At 49.7% G+C, this 18,192-nt stretch overlaps 2 protein-coding genes across 5 annotated transcripts in view; one reads left to right on the top strand and one right to left on the bottom strand.

The window, feature by feature from the left end:
• The window catches only part of LOC126546183 (oxysterol-binding protein-related protein 6-like), a 157,768-nt gene that overhangs the window by 29,056 nt on the left and 110,520 nt on the right, over positions 1-18,192 (top strand). The gene's annotated exons all lie outside the window — the stretch shown is intronic.
• LOC126546192 (uncharacterized) overlaps positions 1-18,192 on the bottom strand; it is a 37,009-nt gene that overhangs the window by 13,218 nt on the left and 5,599 nt on the right. For 2 of the 4 annotated variants that reach the window (XM_050194338.3, XM_050194342.3), the window contains exons 2-3: positions 7,488-7,586; positions 2,230-2,399 (exon numbers count right to left, since the gene is read on the bottom strand). In XM_050194338.3, the coding sequence (XP_050050295.1) occupies positions 2,230-2,399 (170 nt within the window). In that variant the 5' untranslated portion in view covers positions 7,488-7,586. Of the gene's footprint in view, positions 1-2,229; positions 2,400-7,487; positions 7,587-8,461; positions 8,561-18,192 lie in introns of all 4 variants that reach the window. The other 2 variants (XM_055061554.2, XM_050194341.3) reach the window with 2 other exon arrangements.

An 18,192-nucleotide genomic window follows, 5' to 3' on the forward strand; every position in this document is an offset into this window, starting at 1 on the left:
GTCATAGCAAACATATCATTAGCGAAGGCAGCCAGTCAATGACAAAGGGTTTGTTCGAACGACAAGCTTTGTGAATCAGGCCCAATTCGCAAAGGTCCTCGTTCGTAAGTGCTGTTTGCTATTCGCCGACCGCCTTCGCTAATATGTCCGTCATCGCGACTGGCTATAGTGTGCACTTACGAATTATTCTAGCGTAAACTGCTAGAATAAACTGCTGGATATTGTGTGCGAATGGCCATATTCGCAAAAAAAAAAAAGAATGTTATTACGCTAAAGCTATTCCTATAGGGCAGATCCAATCGAGATGACGGAGATATAAAGGCGACCGGCAGACGGCAAACGCTGCCTCTCAAATGGGCTATTGGTGAATGGAGGCGTTACACCTGCATTTTCTTATGCACGGTTGGCTGAAAAAGGCTGAGCATCGATCACATTTAGAGCAAGCGAACTGTTCTCGCCGAAGAGTGTGCAGTGGCGACATTTTCACCGGCGCCTGTCAATGTGGCTGGGCATGGTCATGCGCAGCGTGTTTCCAGCCCCCATAACACTTCTGAACGTCGCTTCTTCAAATCAAAGCATACCGTCACCGCGTTATATTAAGTGTTCTTGGGACCTTGGACCCGAATTCCCAAAGGTTCCCGTTTCTAAGTGCGCTCTGTTATTGGCCGGCCGCCTTGGCTAATAACCTGTCTGATATCTTCATTCGCTGGCAGCTGCTCTTACGAAAAGCTTTAGCGTAAGAAAGCTTTTCTGAATGCGGGCACTGATTACAACGCAACGCTAAAAATATAATGTATTGTTATACTTATGGACCCCACTAGCCTCCTTAAAGAAACAAGGGAGAAAGGAAAACAACATCGCCATTTTCACGTATCATTGCCAACTTTTCTTTGCGAGCACTGCACAGCGTTAAAAGCATTTTGCGTTGACACAACGCGACAAGTATTTTGCTCAGTAACGCCACACTTCAGCGTCGGACGTGTGACGTCGTGCGAAGTGCATAGAGCATCTATAGCAAAAACAACAGAAGAATAAAAGGCAGGACGCTGAGCGCGCGATACGATTATTAATGCGTCTCACGGTTGCCCTCTGATAGCAGTGATGAGATTGTCAAACTGTGAACTTTTATTCAACGTAAAGAGCTTGGAAATTGTCTGTCGGTAGGCTTGTGATATCAACACTCAGACAGTTCATAAGAACAAGTGGAGTGGGAGCCGTCGCCGATTGCTTATTGGCTCCAGTGGAAACACTCGGCAAGTCTGTGCTTTTGTTTTCCGGCCCTGCATTCACTCATGATACGACATCAGCATCGGCGTTGTCGCTTGAGTGGTCTTCCATTCAAGCGTATAAAACACCTTGGCTCTTCGACATTCATTACACGTGCTGTTTCGCCGATACGCTGCGTCTTCTTATGCAGCCTTCAGTATATATCTAAGCGCGAATCTGTAGGGGAAGGTGGATGACCTTCTGCCGCTGATACGAAGGTCGCGGCCACTTTTATCGGCCACAGCGCCAGAATTTCGGTGCACTTCGAATGCGACGGTGCTTGATTTTAGCAAGATACGCTCACTTTACGAAATTCCAAGGGAACTCAACTAACACGACCTACAGCCCTTTGCTGAACACGTCTTCGACGGTGTTCTTTGATGCGGATCACCGTGCCGAACTTCCGGGGAGAACAGTCGCGTTGAATGAGGGTCTCTGAATACAAAGAAACCGTGCGACAAGAAGCCAACAGTCACTAAAGGCAAGGAAAGCCTAACAGTAACCTCGTTGATTTAATTAATAAAAAGAAGGGAGTGGGGCGGGGTCACTTATCTAAAGTATTTGTTCGCACTCGGGATCAACGAAATGGAAAAGAAAGCAGGAAAGACAACACCCCCCAGCCGGTAGCAATAAATCCTCACTAACGACGCGATGTATTTTTTTTCTCCCGCTTTCCTTTCCTTTCCTTGCGCCGAGAAAGCGTATATAGTTAAGCGTGATCGACGGAAAATAAGCGCACAGGAAGACGCACACGAAGACACACACGAACAGCCGAGAAAGGAAAGGCGCAGGATTAGCGCTGTCCTGTGTCTTTCTCGGCTGTTCGTGTGCGTCTTCCTGAGCGCTTGTTTTCCGTCGATCTGCAATGCACCACCTAGCCCGTCTGCAGGCGTTGATATTAAAGTTAAGCGTGAACAAGCGCGCACGCGCTGCTTGGAAGCGTGGTTGCGCATCTGTTCATACCTGTCGTAGTTCTCGTCGGCGGTGGGTGGCCGCACCTCTGTGTAGACAATGCCGGTGACCACAGCTCCCGAAATGAGCAGCAACAGGCCGACGCCCACCAGGCACATGGTGCACAGCGTCACCGCCGTCATGTTTCCGACGCGGAACGTGCGGAACTCCGCCTGCGTCATCTGCGTGCAATGCCGAAGTGCGGTTATTTAGAATAATCGTACGGCGACTTGAGTTTTGAGGCTGTTGAGTGTACCATATATATATATATATATATATATATATATCTCTATATATCTCTATATATCTCTATATATCTCTATATATATCTCTCTCTCTCTATATATATATATATATATATATATATATATAGAGAGAGAGAGAGAGAGAGAGAGAGAGAAAGATGGCAGGGTAAAAGCCTGGAAACAGCTTTGCGCCCTCCCCCCGCTCAAAAAAAGAAAGGGCGAACAGCAAATCAAAGCCAAAATTTTTTAATTTACATTAAAAAAATGTGCGTAAGGTATTCCTAACAATAAATATAATAGCGTGCCAAAGAGAAAAAAGAAATCAGTTGCACGGATTACACAATGTGACGAAGAAAGCACTCGTCATAAATAAAGAAAATCCACCAACATATGCAAATAATGAGAGAAAAACGGTGCGGGCGCTTGTAAAACAAAGCAAGCAAAAGATAATAAAGAGCTACGAAAAAGCAATAAACCAAATTATATTAAACGTAGTTCTTTCTAACCAGGTCACTTCTAAAACAACTAAGAAATAAGAATACGCAATGTAGCACTATGGATATATGGGAACAGTTGATGAAGCGTCAATATGTCAATACCTTGATTAACGTAGTTACCAAGAAGTAACCTTATCGCGGTTGAAAAGAGGACAGTGGGAGGGGTAGAGAGGTTTTATGTAAAAAGCATGATTGCGGATTTTAAAAGCCCGCGCGGGGGCTGGCGCTGGCGCGTGACGTCACAGGCTCCAACCCATGCCTCAACACTTTGCGCCTGCACGGGGGCCTTGTCTTTGTATTTGCGCAATTTTTCGGCAACGTCTGCTTCTTGGATTTTCTACGTCATTGTAGTTTTCTTCCCAGTGGTCGTGGTCTCCCGAGAATCGCGCGACACACCCGAAATTTCGGGATGCTTACGGCACGTCCGGAGGCCTGTGTGATCCGCTAACCCTCACTCCTCGCCCTCCAGTGACAACACTGTGGAGGAATTTTGACACTTCCTCAATAGGTATAGGACTCTTACTTATAAATGATGCGATAAGCTAGAACAGTTCGGCGGAATGGACATGCACGACACCAGAGTGAAGATAATTTCAGTTGACCACTTTTGGCATCTTCGGCGCCGCTCTTCGACCGATGTTTTTACAACATGGAATGTATCAGCTCGCATTATATGCAGTTCTACGCAGCGGCTCCATGTATTCCATTTCATACGTTCAATGCTATGTGTTTCCCACTGAAGAGATTGAATAGACTACGGACCAATAGACAAAACAAAACAGTGTCCTCTTCGTAGTTATTCATTCTACACGACCCTTCTCACTTCCCTATATTTCGGTCAATCAATCAATTTATTATTAGACATTACAATTACAAAGAAAATGTAATACAGAAGGAGGTCCCAAAGTAAAAACTGTCAGGGGGACCTCCTGTTACAACATGTATAAAATATATAATATAGGATTAGCAACCTTCACCAGCAAATATGAGCGGATATTTATATCAGCATCCAAGGTGGATAGAAAATAGTGAGAGGTAGTCGCAAACGAGCTAACTTGTGCTAGAGAAAGCCCGCACACTAGGAGTTTAGCGCACTTCGGCCAGTTACCGGATGCTCAGACTACTCCACAGTCCTCCACGGTAACGCCTCACAGCCAGCATGCCGCTTAAGGGCGCAGACTGTCTTGCTATATAGGGTGTCCCAGCTAACGTTAGCCAAGCTGTTCAATGAAAAAAGTGATTAAAGAAACATGGTGCAAGATACGATTTTAAAGACTTACGGTTCTCAGACGCTGACGTCCGAACACCGCCGCTCTTATAATTGTACCTTGCACCGGATTTTTAAATTCTTTTTTTTTTCATTGAGCAGCATGGCTAACGTTAGCCGGGACACACGGTATGTATCGCGTGACAAAATGCTGAACTATGAAATTCGGAGATTGCATAGGATGCACATCCAACATGCCGAAGTGGGACGCGCAGAAGTGGATTCTGCGTAGCTGGAGGCACCCGCAGTCCTTGCATGACCACATCTTTTGAAAAGGAAGGAACTTTAATTGGTGGCAACCAGTGCCGGGGTCAATGTACCGAATGATGTTGGGTTGATGAGTACATGTAAGCTCTGGGACGCGGCACCTCCGGGCGCCAAGTCCTCTTCCCATCTGACAAAGGCACCAGTTTGCAGAGTAATCTGAAGTCCCCATGCAGTCTGTTGGTTTGTGATGCATTCTGACTATGCAAAAAATAGTAATAATAAATAAATAAAGCAAACAATCGTGCAGCATAGGTGAGTGCTCATTGAAGCAGCCTTTCGCAGCGCGGTTTTCAACACATTTTCAGTGCGCCTCCGTAAAAAGGTAATAACAAAGCAGGAACCCTCTATAAAGCACATGCTAGAACACTGCTTTTCAAAATACCTTTGAAGGTACTGTAGCACACTGTCATCTGTAGTCATAATCCGGAGATAGAAGGAGCTGAGAAATACACGGTTCGCGAGGTTTCGCCACACTATATATATATTAACAAGCTGAGGTCTATAGACGCACGATCACCTACGATAAGCGGCTGAGTACGAAGCCATTCTGGCGGCTCCGCATTGCGGAAAGGAAATAATGCAAACAAGAGCGCTATCAACAAACGGCTCCTTCGCGAGACAATAGGTTTGATTGTACAACCTCGGGGAACAGAAACACGACGAATGAACAGGTCAGTGAAACATGTTGATACTAAGCAAAGCGACGCTGAACCACGATGTACTAGACCGTTTAGTGCACTAAACAAGTCATATTCTACGACCTCCGGGAAATATAACTTCATCCCATGCACGTGGCGTTGTTGGGGGATTCGTTTTTCGCTTCCCCGTGTTAAACGTTTGGAGGAAGGCGTGTAGAATATTTCATGGTGGTTTTCGTTGAAACGCTGAGGCACGGTAAAAACAGTGCAAGTTTTCATTTTATGACCTTAGGCACATATTGCAATTTACAAATTCTAGCGGGTGAGACTGCGAGGCACATCCACTTGAAAAGAATTGCGTGGATTGCAAAAGAATTGCATTTACGAGATATGCGCCGTCAAACTTACGGTAAAAATGCATTCTCGTTCCACTTACTTTCTTTACAAAACGTAGTTTTAGGCGTTCAAGCGCACAAGTAACTGGAACGCGAATGCATTTCTCCGCAAAGTTCGGGAATAAATATATCGAAATTGGTGTCATCCTGAGAATTCGTTCCAAGTGGATCTGCCTTGCGAACTCCCCGGCTAGAATTTGTAAATTGCAATATGGTGCCGTAAGGTAGTTAGTTAAAAATCTAATTCGTGAACTTACCTTACTCCTATTAAATGATAAGTACCGGTATTACACCCACACATACACCGACGGCTCCCTCCTGTCGCAGAGCTCTACCGCAGCTGTCGTCATTGCAGCAAAGGCCACCACTATCAAGTTGAAAACATCTCACTTGACAACGTCGACGGCAGCAGAGTCGCTTCGAGTCGCACTACACTTTATTAATGACGAACCAAGACACAAATAGTCGATTTTTTGCGGCTTCAAGTCGAAGAACAGAGGATAATTATTACGGGACTTGGTAAGAGTAACTATAAGCGTAACGCCGCACACGTGGTAATTGTGCTGTCCCAACTTGTTTATTTGAAAGCACTGAGCAGTCGTCATTCTTTTGCGACTAAAATAATTTCAGTTGCCTTGCTTGTGCACGAATGACGAAATTCTTTAGAGACATCTAGGTCTATCATTGCACCTGGGAGTGCCCACAACCTCCGGGTTACTCCTCTATTCATTCACCTTCCTCCTGGGAGACTGCGCTGACCAGCTTAGACCCGCAAGAGCAGCGACAGCTGATCCAGCGGGCACGCGCAGTGGCGCGAGCCAATGGGGCCCTGGACTAAGGGCTCCACCCTAGGAGGAAGTCACCCCATCTCATTACAAAAATATGGTCTCTCTCTCTCTCTCTCTCTCTCTCTCTCTCTCTCTCTCTCTCTCTCTCTTTCTCTATCTATCTATCTATCTATCTATCTATCTATCTATCTATCTATCTATCTATCTATCTATCTATCTATCTATCTATCTATCTATCTATCTATCTATATACGTCTTTAAAATACTGTTGCATGTTATATTGAGTAAAGGGGTGTTTTAGATTTTGCGTACGCAAATAACTTTGGGTGCCGAAAGGGACATTTGCTCACCCAAAGCTGCGCACCCTGCATCGTTATTTTGAACAGCTTTGGGGGTCCTTTTGTATACCTTTTCGGCGTTCTACTGTACGCCCGGTGCTCTTGCGTCTCCTACCTTTTGGTACGCAAAACCTAAAGCTTCCTAATGCCTCAAATGACGGATATAAAGTTGGCGTGCATGGATAGAATGGTATCCCCTCCCTCCCCGTCTAGTGTGTGTAAATACCAAGTGCGCGTGTGTGCATGCACATTGCGTGCGCGAGGAGCGCAGCCATATTGTCGCGCAGTGAGTATACGGAAACCACCCAGTCAAAATAACTCATCGTTGGCTCTCCATATATATATTTAGTGACGCTTGCCGGACTCATGGCTTTTAGTACGTTCCGCTTTTATCGACAAGAACACCAGTCAAGATTTTTAGTCAAAGAAAAGTTTTGGGGTTAGCAGCCACATGGACACTATAACCGCTGCCGTTCGGTGCGTAGGCAGCAAGAAAAGACAATGCAAATGCAGCGGCGCATAAGGGACGCGCTTCACCCGCTGAACTTTGCTTGCGCAGAGACCGTCCCGCATGCTAAACCGAATACACCTGCCGCCGTTGCTACGCGCTTCGTGGTGGGAAGACGGGCGGTGAGAGTATAAAGGAAGAGGGCGTGAGAGGAAGGGAGCAGTGTGAGTTGCCCTTCGGAAAGCATTTGGGAGCAGCTGGCAAACACGCATTCTGTACCGTGCTGTGCATTGGTATCATGCACTTTGTGGCTGCTCGCTTTTCGCGAACAAACAGCGCACCGCTTCATGATCACGCGACAAGCTGAAGGACGAAAAAGTTGCTCACCTCTGTGAGAGGTCTGGGTGCTCAGGACGTGCCAGAACAGAGAGGGCGATCCGTCTGCTTCGCTGGAGGGCGGTCGGCGAGTTTATTGTGCAGCAGCGCCTGCGCAGGGGAACGGTCCGTCGGGAGCTGCGATAACAATGTCCGCGAGGAGGTGCTACGACGTACGCTGCCGACACGTTTATCTTGCCGGACATTCCAGGCAGCTAGCGTAAGCTGCCAGCCTGCCTTGTTGACGCCTTTTTGTTCATGTTCTCGAAAAGCGGCGCATCGCCTGTGGACCGATATAGAGTTTCACGGACGGCGACCTGCATCTATTACGCTATTGAACGAGAGGCCTCGAGTCAATGCGACAGGCGCTTGGTCTGTCTACTCGCCCGACAGCCATATCTGAAACCTGCTTAGGGAGAAGCGTCGTTCATGCCTGATCAAACGCAAAACGTGACCCGCCCCGAGTCTCTGAGCAGTCCTGCGGATAAAGTTTCAGGATCTACATTTGCTTTCTGTGACCGCAAACATTTCTTCTCCCTTGCGTGTGTGCGTCTGTGCGTGTATGTTTGTGTATGTGCGTGTGTGCGTGCGTGCGATACGATAGGAAGCGTGAAGTCTTTGGAGTACAATACTTAGGCATCATGCTTTCCTTAGCTTGCTGCTGCCTGTTTATATTTGTTCTCAATGAAGTATGTTGCTGAGGCGGCGTAGTTATTCAATTTCATGAGACCACCGCTAGTACTAACTGTGAACGTCTTCAGATCGCCTAGTACGCAGCGACACATTACGGAGCCTTTTGTGTTTGCAAATGCCCGCGTTAAGACCCCAAAGAATACGCATACGTCTCGGTGCATGAAGCCGCTTGCCACCTAACTTGGAGGACGCTTAAGTTTCGCCTTTAAGAGTGGAAGGCGATAGCATTCAAAGATTCCCGATTGCTTTTCACGCTTCCCGGCAACTGCAGCTTACGTGACCGTAATGTTTACCGGGAAACGCTGGCGGCGAAGGCTATGCACGAAGGCGAGCTTTCTGGTAGAAACGCGGCCTCTTGCGTGGGCCGATCCCGGAGGTAGTCCACAGTCGCGCTCAAAAAACAACAACATAATTTTCAGGTTTCTGTTATCGTTTCGCACATTTAAATCTCAGAAGATTTAACATAAAAGGCATGCGCTGTCGGTGTTTTGTTTCATTACATTTGTTTGTGCGCTCTCATTCTCAATATTCCGAGGAATAACGTTGTCAAGACTGTAAGACAAGGCATGAGCAACCTTAGTGATAGAATGGTGTGGCAATATAACCCGCATATACGGCATGTCATATCGCAAGGCGTGGCATATAGATATACCTAAATATATACGAGCATTTTCTCTCACGGACAACTCCGCCAACACCGACACCGGATTTTCTGCGACACGGGGCCCTTAACGTTGTTGCGTTAAAGACAACTATCCGCCAGCCCGCACCGCAAATGTCACGTGACCGGACATGCTGCTTTGGCAGGATTGCTGCACCCATACACATCTCTTCATCGTCATTCATCCCTTCTTTTGATTCTCTTGCCTCTTCCCTGTAGCCCAGAGTGTAAGCGCTCACCTACACGCACCGACCTATATGTCTCTCTTGCATAACTAAAGCCTATATACATGTGCGTTTCTATAAATGTACAAGGAAAGATTCAGAGACAGGACTCTGGACATTGCGCTGCTTGCGGGGATAGAAGTGAGACGGAAACGAAAATAGTAGCGAAGGACCACAGTGAAGTAAAGAACGCAGATGGGGTTTTGCGTGTGCGCTGTTTTGCGAACTGCAACACCCGACTAAAGTCCGCACCATATATGAAATTGACTCTGGTCTGTACGAGAGCCCGCTCTGTCTTCTCCTCAAAGTTGCACAGGAGACACGGAGTCGGCCCTCTGATTATCTAAATGGAATCCCCCCTCTCTCTCTCCCTTGACGCTCTTGCTTTACTCCACAGGCTTGCTACTGATCATACCCCTTTGATCGATTACATTATTTAGTAGCTGCCTGCCCATGTGCATAATTAACAGGTGAAGGGCAAAACGAGACAGGACGACACGAGCAGGAAAGACGTTGCTTGCCTCGTCTGTCTCTTTATTCGCAGCGTGTTTCCCACCTCTGAGCCATACTCTGTAAATTGCGCTGCTCCAAGTATGCCGTTTCCGTAGGCTCTGCGCTGCCCGAAAATGCAAAAAGCAACACAACGGACAACGTCACTGAGCGCGGCTGGCGTTCTTTCTCGCTTCTGTTTTTTTTTTTTTTCTATAAAACCCGCAGATCGTATATAGTGTGCTCGTCGTATACCGTAACCACTGCATGGTGACCTTTGCTTGTTCAATGCCGCAACGCGCCTGACCAAAGGCATTTTCCGAAATCAATAGATTCTGGACCTTCGGGAATCAGTGCGATGGCAAACGAAAAAGAAATGTATTATAGGTTAACGATCGACGTAAATCACGTGTTTTTTTTTTTTTTGTTTTTTCACTTTTCCTTCCCGACAGGACGTGCGAGAACCGCAAAAGAGCGATGGTGCTGAGGTCTATATAGCTTCCCGTAACGCTCTCGTATACGTGTGCGTGCGCATAGCACCCCGCAGAGCACGGCTATATCGCAGTGTAAATAGCGCTGATACGTGCGCAGGTGCGCGCTCCACGCATTTCCCCCATCGCGACCGGCAACGTGCGCCGAGGGCCGGAAGCCGCGCGTGTAAACATGGCTGCGCGTCATGAAGCGTTGCGTGGTTGGCGTATTCGAGGCGAGGATAAACATCGCCGGCGTGCAGCTTTCAGTGGTTTTGGTTTTCGACGTGGCTTTATAGGCAATACTACCATGCAAGCGCCTCGGCGCCGCCACCCCACGGGGTTAATATGAATGCTTTATACTTCCGGCACTCCGTTAATAGGGCCGTTCGTGAGCAGTTGAATACATGCACGAGTCCATGTGACATGCCATTGTTAGCTGATTGCCACCTATAGAAGAACAGTGATGAAATTGTCGTGCTGGCAGCCGCTTTTCAGATGGCAGCACCCACGGAGAGGTGGAGAGAGAAGACTCTCGAAAGTGAAGCCTGAATGACGTCATCGCGCCGGAAAGCCGCGGTGTTTGATTGCTCATTTAGAGGAAAGGAAAGTTACAATTAGACTTTCTGCACCACTTTTACGATAATTTTTGCGCATTACATGCAACCTCGGCCGTCCGGGCGCATCGCACAACTAAACACAATCTCGCGCACGCGCGACGCACTGAGCTGAAGACGCTTCGTCTATCCGGCGCATCTGAATTTGCGAACTGGGCCGAGTGTCTGACGTGCATTCGTGTTACAGGTTCTCGGGTTCCACTTAAACATTGAGATATACTTCATTGTCGGCTGTACGACAGCCACGCGCAGAGGAGGAGAGACATTTACCGGACAGCGTGGAGATTTGATTTTTAGGCAATAGCCCCTGGTATATTTTGGAAGCGCAAAAACAACATCGCCCTAGGCGGACTTCGATAGAGGCGACCTTTCTTGCGCATGTGAACACGGTTGCCCCTGTTTTCGTGCGATAGCATTATGCGGAGCACTCACGGTGGCGGCTTTCGTTGCTCCTCTCGACGTAAAATAAAGCGGGTGGATCCCGGAAGCAGTCTCATAAAAAGTGCGAGGGGACAGATCCTGATAATGCTATCGCATTGCAATCGCATTGCAATCGATAAGGTAGCGCGCGAAGGCCTCTCTCGCCCTCCCCCTCTCTCTCCACATTTCTTCTTAAGCTAGCTACTGAGATTCTCGCTTGAATTTATATATATATTTTTGAATAATTCCCTTGCCGGACACTATTAAGCGGAGTTGTCGAGCCAAGTTAGCATGCAGAGATCATATAACAGGTGCGGAGTATGGCGCGCTTTTTCATTCGCGTTCCTTATTTGTGCCACAAAAGTGGCAGTGAGTGGCGCTGACGCTTCCGAAAATTCAAAGCTCAGAATCGCATACATTCTCATGGAACGGTCAAGTGCGGACCCGGCTTATGTTTTATTTAAAGCTGCGTCCACCATACGCTGTCGATCTCCAAATGGGCACGCAACTTCGCCTGTGCAAACATTCATCTGCAACCAAGCGGCTGCCCGCGCGTAGCAGTGCGGCTTCAGGGTCTGGAAGATGGCGACGACTGGCGGATGTAAAGGGACCCCCCCCCCCCCCCCCCGCCTCTTCCGTTTTTATTTCTTTAGTTTTGTGGTCAATGTTTGTTTTGATGACGGGCTTTTAGTTCGGGCTCTGCGTATGCAAATGCATGCGAAATGGAGAAGTGCTCGCATCAAGCATTCGCTGAACCGTGCTGATGGAAATTTTCTACATTTTTTGAAAAATAAAGTGTCAGTTCTGAGAACACTTGAGTTAAAGTTTATTGTTATTATTATTATTATTATTATTATTATTATTATTATTATTATTATTATTATTATTATTATTGGAAGTTGTAAATGTCATTAATCTAAAAGTCAATCTAACGTTGCCTTTTCCTTTTGAAATTCACTAACGAGCGTTCAAACTGGTTCACCTGGCTACCTAACTATAGCACGTATGCGTTTCACGCGCGTCGGCACAGGGAGAGAGAGAGCTCCAGTTTCCTATTTAAAAGAGTGAGTGTCCGACGCGACGGGCCCTGGACGGAGGTGACCTCGGTGCGATGCTTCGCGGGTCACCTGTCGGCGTCGCGAGCTTCCATCGCGCGCCGAGACACTCGCCTTGCGCGACTCGTCGGTTCATTGACGGACGCGCTGTTACGTTTCGCCTACAACGCGCGGTAATGCCGGCGCGGATGCAACGGACGCCGGGGCTTTGTTCAAAACGGCGGACATTTTGGCCTGTTCGACGCCGCCGCAACGCCTACCCGCCAAGCGTGTCCAGGCGTGTTTCAGTGCCACGTGTCTTCGTGTGTGCGTGTGTGTGTGTGTGCCCTCGCTTGTCAAAGCGCGGCAGCCGGGGAGCGGAGTTCCCCGAATGAGGAGCCTGGACGTCTCTCGGCTCAACTGTTCACGCCGTCGTGTGGGTGAAGGTTGGCGATGCGTCCCTACACTCGGTTCAGCAGGTCTCTCGGCCCGACAGTTCGCGCCGTCGTGGGCTCCTGCTGCGCCGTCCCGTGACCTTCATCCCGTGACCTTCCCTCCTTCCCTTTTGGACCGCGACGCCGGGAGTATAAGAGCAGCTGCCCCCGGACGCCAAGAGGGAGGCTCCGATTTGTACTGTTGAGTTACGTGCTCTCCCGTCTCTCCACTTCGGTCGACCTGACCGGCCGCTCTTTTGCTATGTTAGAATAAACAAGTTGTTCTGTTACCAGTCTTCTCATGCTTTGCCGGGACCTTCGGATGCTTCCAGTGCCCCAGGCCGCCAGGCCAACGCTACCCTTGGGGCTTGCGACCCATTGGCAATAACGGGCGTCAGCACCGAGACCCCAACAACTCGGGCCAGCGGTGCGATTCCAACATCTGGTTGCCAGCGGTGGGATCGCGACAACGGAGGCCAGCAGCGAAGAGATGCGGTTGACTGTATGCTGAGCAGCTCAACGACCATCCGGGAGCAGTGCAACGAGCCCTGTGTGATGACTGGTTGCCTGCAGCGGAACGACTGCGCTGAATTCTTGGCTGCGAGGTTTGGTGAGTGCGGGACTTTCTTCTTCTGAGTTTTGCCAGGCTTTTGTTAGTGTTAGAAACAGAGCTGGTAATTGGGGTTGTCGTTGCTGCCGGGTTAGTTTGCGGCAAGACAATAGTAGGCAGTAGAGAAAGCAGCATTCAGAGCAGCCATGGATTTGAAGTCGTTGCGCAAACCGAAATTGCTGGAGCTTGCGAGAGAGTTGGGTCTGGATGTCTCAGACAAACTCAGAAAACCAGAACTGCTAAGGGCTATTCTTGAGTTAGAAGCTGAGGATGACGAGCTGTCGGAATGCCTTGAGACCATTGAGGAGAGGGAGGAACAAAAAGAGAAACAGGAGCGCGAACTTAAAGAACAGAAAGAGAAAGATGAGCGCGAACGTAAAGAACAGAAAGAGAAAGATGAGCGTGAACTTAAAGAACAAAAAGAGAAAGAAAAAGAAGAGCGCGACCGTCAACACGCGTTGGAAATGAAGCGTCTCGAGTTAGAGATGGAACGCGCTCGTAATGGAAGTCAGGCACACGGTGCAGGAGAACGAGTATTGTTCAAAATGACTGACCTGATGCGGCCGTTTAAGCTTGGAGAGGACATTGGTTTGTTCCTGGTTAACTTTGAGCGAACGTGCGAGAAGCAGGGGTTCTCTCGGGAAACGTGGCCACAGCGCTTTCTCACTTTGCTACCCGGCGAGGCGGCCGACGTAGTCGCTCGCTTGGAGAGAGAGGAGGCAGAGGATTTCGACAAAGTGAAATCGAGTCTGCTAAAAAAGTACCGGCTGTCAGCGGAGGCGTTCCGTCGGAAGTTTCGGGAAAATGAGAAAGGCAAAAGTGAGTCATATACAGAGTTTGCCTACAGGCTTATGTCAAACATGCAGGAGTGGCTCAAAGAAGAGAAAGCGTTTGGTGACCACGAGAAAGTTCTGCAGTGTTTCGGGCTAGAACAGTTTTATAGTCGGTTACCTGAGAACGTGCGGTACTGGGTCTTGGATAGGCCAGACGTTAGTACGGTGGCTAGAGCCGCTGAGCTAGCCGAGGAGTTTGTGACGCGTCGGGCTCGTGGAGCTAAGGACGGTCAAAAGGGTGAATTTGGCTCCAAGTTTGAGAGGCCGAAGTTCACACCCATGAGAGCAAAGGGGGATACACGTAGTGCGGATGCGAGTGAAAGCAGTCCGACCGAACGTAAGGAGACGGCGGCATCCGAAGCCGAACGCAGAAAGCGGTTCGAGATGAGGCAAGCGCGCGTTTGTTATACGTGCCAGAAGCCGGGTCACTTTTCGGCGCAGTGCCCAGAAACAAAACCAAAAGTCGTGTTTTTTTCATTAGGCAGCACTGACGAGAACATCAAGCTTCTCGAGCCTTACATGCGAGACCTCCTCGTGAACGGGAAAGAGTGCCGAGTGCTTCGCGATACCGCAGCTACGATGGATGTCGTTCACCCCTCTTACGTAGAACCCGATATGTTCACGGGCGAGTGCGCATGGATCAAGCAAGCAGTGGAAGCTCATAGCGTGTGTCTGCCGGTAGCAAAAGTGCTTATTGAAGGACCTTTCGGAGCACTTGAGACGGAGGCCGCAGTGTCATCTATGCTGCCCCCCCAGTACCCGTACCTATTTTCGAACAGGTCCGATCACCTCCTGCGCGAGAAGGGGCTTTTGTTTGGTGAGGCTAGCGTTCAGGCCTTAACCAGATCGAAGGTTCGGGAGCTCGCTACAAAGGCGGTAGTTGCGGGACCGACGTTGTTGAACGATGAAAAAGGGTCTGAGGCGCAGCAAGCTGGTATTCAGGGCACGCCCGAACGGGATAAAATTGAGCCTGTAGCGTTAAAGGCACCAGATACTGGAGAGGAAATTCCCGATGCGGGAAAGTTAGAAGAGCTTCCGGTCGAGCTTCCGGGACTAGGCTCAGTGACGAACAGGAAAGACACCGATCAAGTCATTAGTGACTTAATAAGTAAAGCATCGCTGTCGCCTGAGCAGAAAACCGAACTACACCAGCTCTTACAAGAGTTTCAAGGTCTGTTCTCTGAGAGGCCTGGTAGGACTTCTGTCCTTACTCATGACATAGAACTTACCTCCCCAGAGCCAGTACGATCCAAGGCGTACCGGGTGTCACCCCGCCAGAGCGATATTATGGAGGCTGAGGTAAAGAAAATGCTACAGCTCGGTGTTATTGAAGCGGGTGAGAGTGATTATACCTCCCCTTTGATTTTAGTTGAGGTACCGGGCAAGGAACCTCGTCCTTGCGTCGACTACCGCAGGCTTAATTCCATCACTAAGGATCAAATTTATCCGATCCCTAACATCGAGGAGCGCCTTGAGAGAGTGAGTAGCGCTCAGTTTATTTCCACCCTAGATCTTGTCAGGGGTTATTGGCAGGTTCCACTTACAGAAGAGGCTAGTAGGTATGCGGCGTTCATTTCACCAATGGGGACATTCCGTCCTAAAGTTTTGAGTTTTGGTTTGAAGAACGCGCCATACTGCTTTTCAAGCCTCATGGATAAAGTGTTGCGGGGACAGCAAGAATTCGCTTTACCGTATCTAGACGACGTAGCGATATTCTCCGCATCCTGGCCTGAGCATATGGCGCACTTGCGGGCAGTGCTAACCCGCCTGCGCGATGCGGGCTTGACAGTCAAGGCTCCCAAGTGCCAGTTAGCACAGGCCGAGGTTGTCTACCTCGGACACGTGATTGGTCGGGGTCGTCGCCGCCCCTCTGAAATAAAGGTGGCCGCTGTGCGAGACTTCCCGCAACCGCGCACGAAGACCGATATTCGGTCGTTCTTAGGTGTCGCCGGCTACTATCAGAGGTACATCCCCAGGTACTCTGATATCGCGGCTCCCTTGACGGATGCTCTAAGAAAGACAGAGCCGCAAACAGTCGTCTGGGATGAGACGAAGGAAAGAGCTTTTAGCGCCCTAAAGAGCGCCCTAACAAGCCAGCCTGTGCTACGATCGCCCAACTACACAAAAGGGTTCGTTGTTCAGTGTGATGCTAGTGAGCGAGGCATGGGCGTTGTACTGTGCCAACGGGAAAATGGAGAAGTAGAACACCCCGTCCTGTATGCTAGTCGTAAGCTGACGAGTCGTGAGCAGGCGTATAGCGCCACCGAGAAAGAGTGTGCGTGTATCGTGTGGGCCGTTCAGAAATTGTCATGTTACCTAGCTGGCTCGAGGTTTATCATTGAAACGGATCACTGCCCTCTCCAATGGCTGCAGACCATCTCTCCCAAAAATGGCCGCCTCCTGCGCTGGAGCCTCGCTTTGCAACAATATTCCTTTGAGGTGCGTTACAAAAAGGGGAGTCTCAACGGTAACGCCGATGGCTTAAGTCGAAGCCCCTAACGTGGGAATCAGCCTCAAAATTGCTTGTTACTGATGTTTTTCTTCCTGAGGCAGGATTTTTTTTAACTTATTGCTTTTGTGTAGTGTTTCACAGTGATGATGTGCTTTTTAGTGCAATTTTTCCGATTTGTGGACGCGTTCTGAGTGCTGCTAAACTACTGTAAGGAACTAGGCAGCAGTATAAAAGGGGAAAGAGCCTGGCAGGGCTTAGTGAGGGTTGTGCCGTGCTTGCTAACTGAGCGGTTGACTTTTGGCGTGGTTCTAACGCTTGCCGGAAACGAGAACAAAAATGTCAACTCTCCCGAAGTCACTTTGCAGTGTCCTGTGTGCACCTGAACGTGAGAACGAGGCCTTCTCTGTGCGCTGCGCTCAAGAAACGCCCAAGGACGCCCAACTTCGGTTATGAGCATCATCGAGCGACATCCCTCCGGACAGCGGATGCAGTCCCCTGACCATCGGGATCTCCTTCCCCCGGCGGGGCGGTCTGTTACGTTTCGCCTACAACGCGCGGTAATGCCGGCGCGGATGCAACGGACGCCGGGGCTTTGTTCAAAACGGCGGACATTTTGGCCTGTTCGACGCCGCCGCAACGCCTACCCGCCAAGCGTGTCCAGGCGTGTTTCAGTGCCACGTGTCTTCGTGTGTGCGTGTGTGTGTGTGTGCCCTCGCTTGTCAAAGCGCGGCAGCCGGGGAGCGGAGTTCCCCGAATGAGGAGCCTGGACGTCTCTCGGCTCAACTGTTCACGCCGTCGTGTGGGTGAAGGTTGGCGATGCGTCCCTACACTCGGTTCAGCAGGTCTCTCGGCCCGACAGTTCGCGCCGTCGTGGGCTCCTGCTGCGCCGTCCCGTGACCTTCATCCCGTGACCTTCCCTCCTTCCCTTTTGGACCGCGACGCCGGGAGTATAAGAGCAGCTGCCCCCGGACGCCAAGAGGGAGGCTCCGATTTGTACTGTTGAGTTACGTGCTCTCCCGTCTCTCCACTTCGGTCGACCTGACCGGCCGCTCTTTTGCTATGTTAGAATAAACAAGTTGTTCTGTTACCAGTCTTCTCATGCTTTGCCGGGACCTTCGGATGCTTCCAGTGCCCCAGGCCGCCAGGCCAACGCTACCCTTGGGGCTTGCGACCCATTGGCAATAACGGGCGTCAGCACCGAGACCCCAACAACTCGGGCCAGCGGTGCGATTCCAACAGCGCCGACACGGGCGTGCACACGTGGAGGCTCGCTTGCGCGCTCGGCATTGTGCTGACAGCAGCACTGACAGGGAGCCGTTCGCACTGATGAGTCGTCGGCTCAGTTTGTCGGCGCCGTTTTAGCTCGCCGCGTTCGCCCCCACGCCTGGGCAAGGTAACCCTCGGCTCTCCTTTGGAAGGTGAGTCGAGCTCCTTTGTGGATGCCGCCTGTGTCGGCCATTCCTGCGTTTAACTTCGTTCAATCGACCCCCTTCCTATACATTTATCATCGCGGTTTAGAGTTGGTCAGCTTTCTTTGGGCTGCGGCGCGGGACAGATGGGGACTCGGAAAACGTAGAAACGCAGGCCGCGAGCACCGACTCGCAGTTGAGTGATTTATTGTGTGGTGATCGACGTATGGCCACCTGTTCCATCTTTTTTAGTTCGAACAGATTTTAAAAAAGAATCCCCTGTAACCGATAGCGAGGTTCGGCCACTTCGAGAGGATTTTTTGGAAAAAAGTGGAAGTTATCTGCATGAGTAATCGCAATGTCCAGCCTGC

This window comes from Dermacentor andersoni, chromosome 1 (assembly GCF_023375885.2).
Source record: "Dermacentor andersoni chromosome 1, qqDerAnde1_hic_scaffold, whole genome shotgun sequence".
NCBI lineage: Eukaryota > Metazoa > Arthropoda > Arachnida > Ixodida > Ixodidae > Dermacentor > Dermacentor andersoni.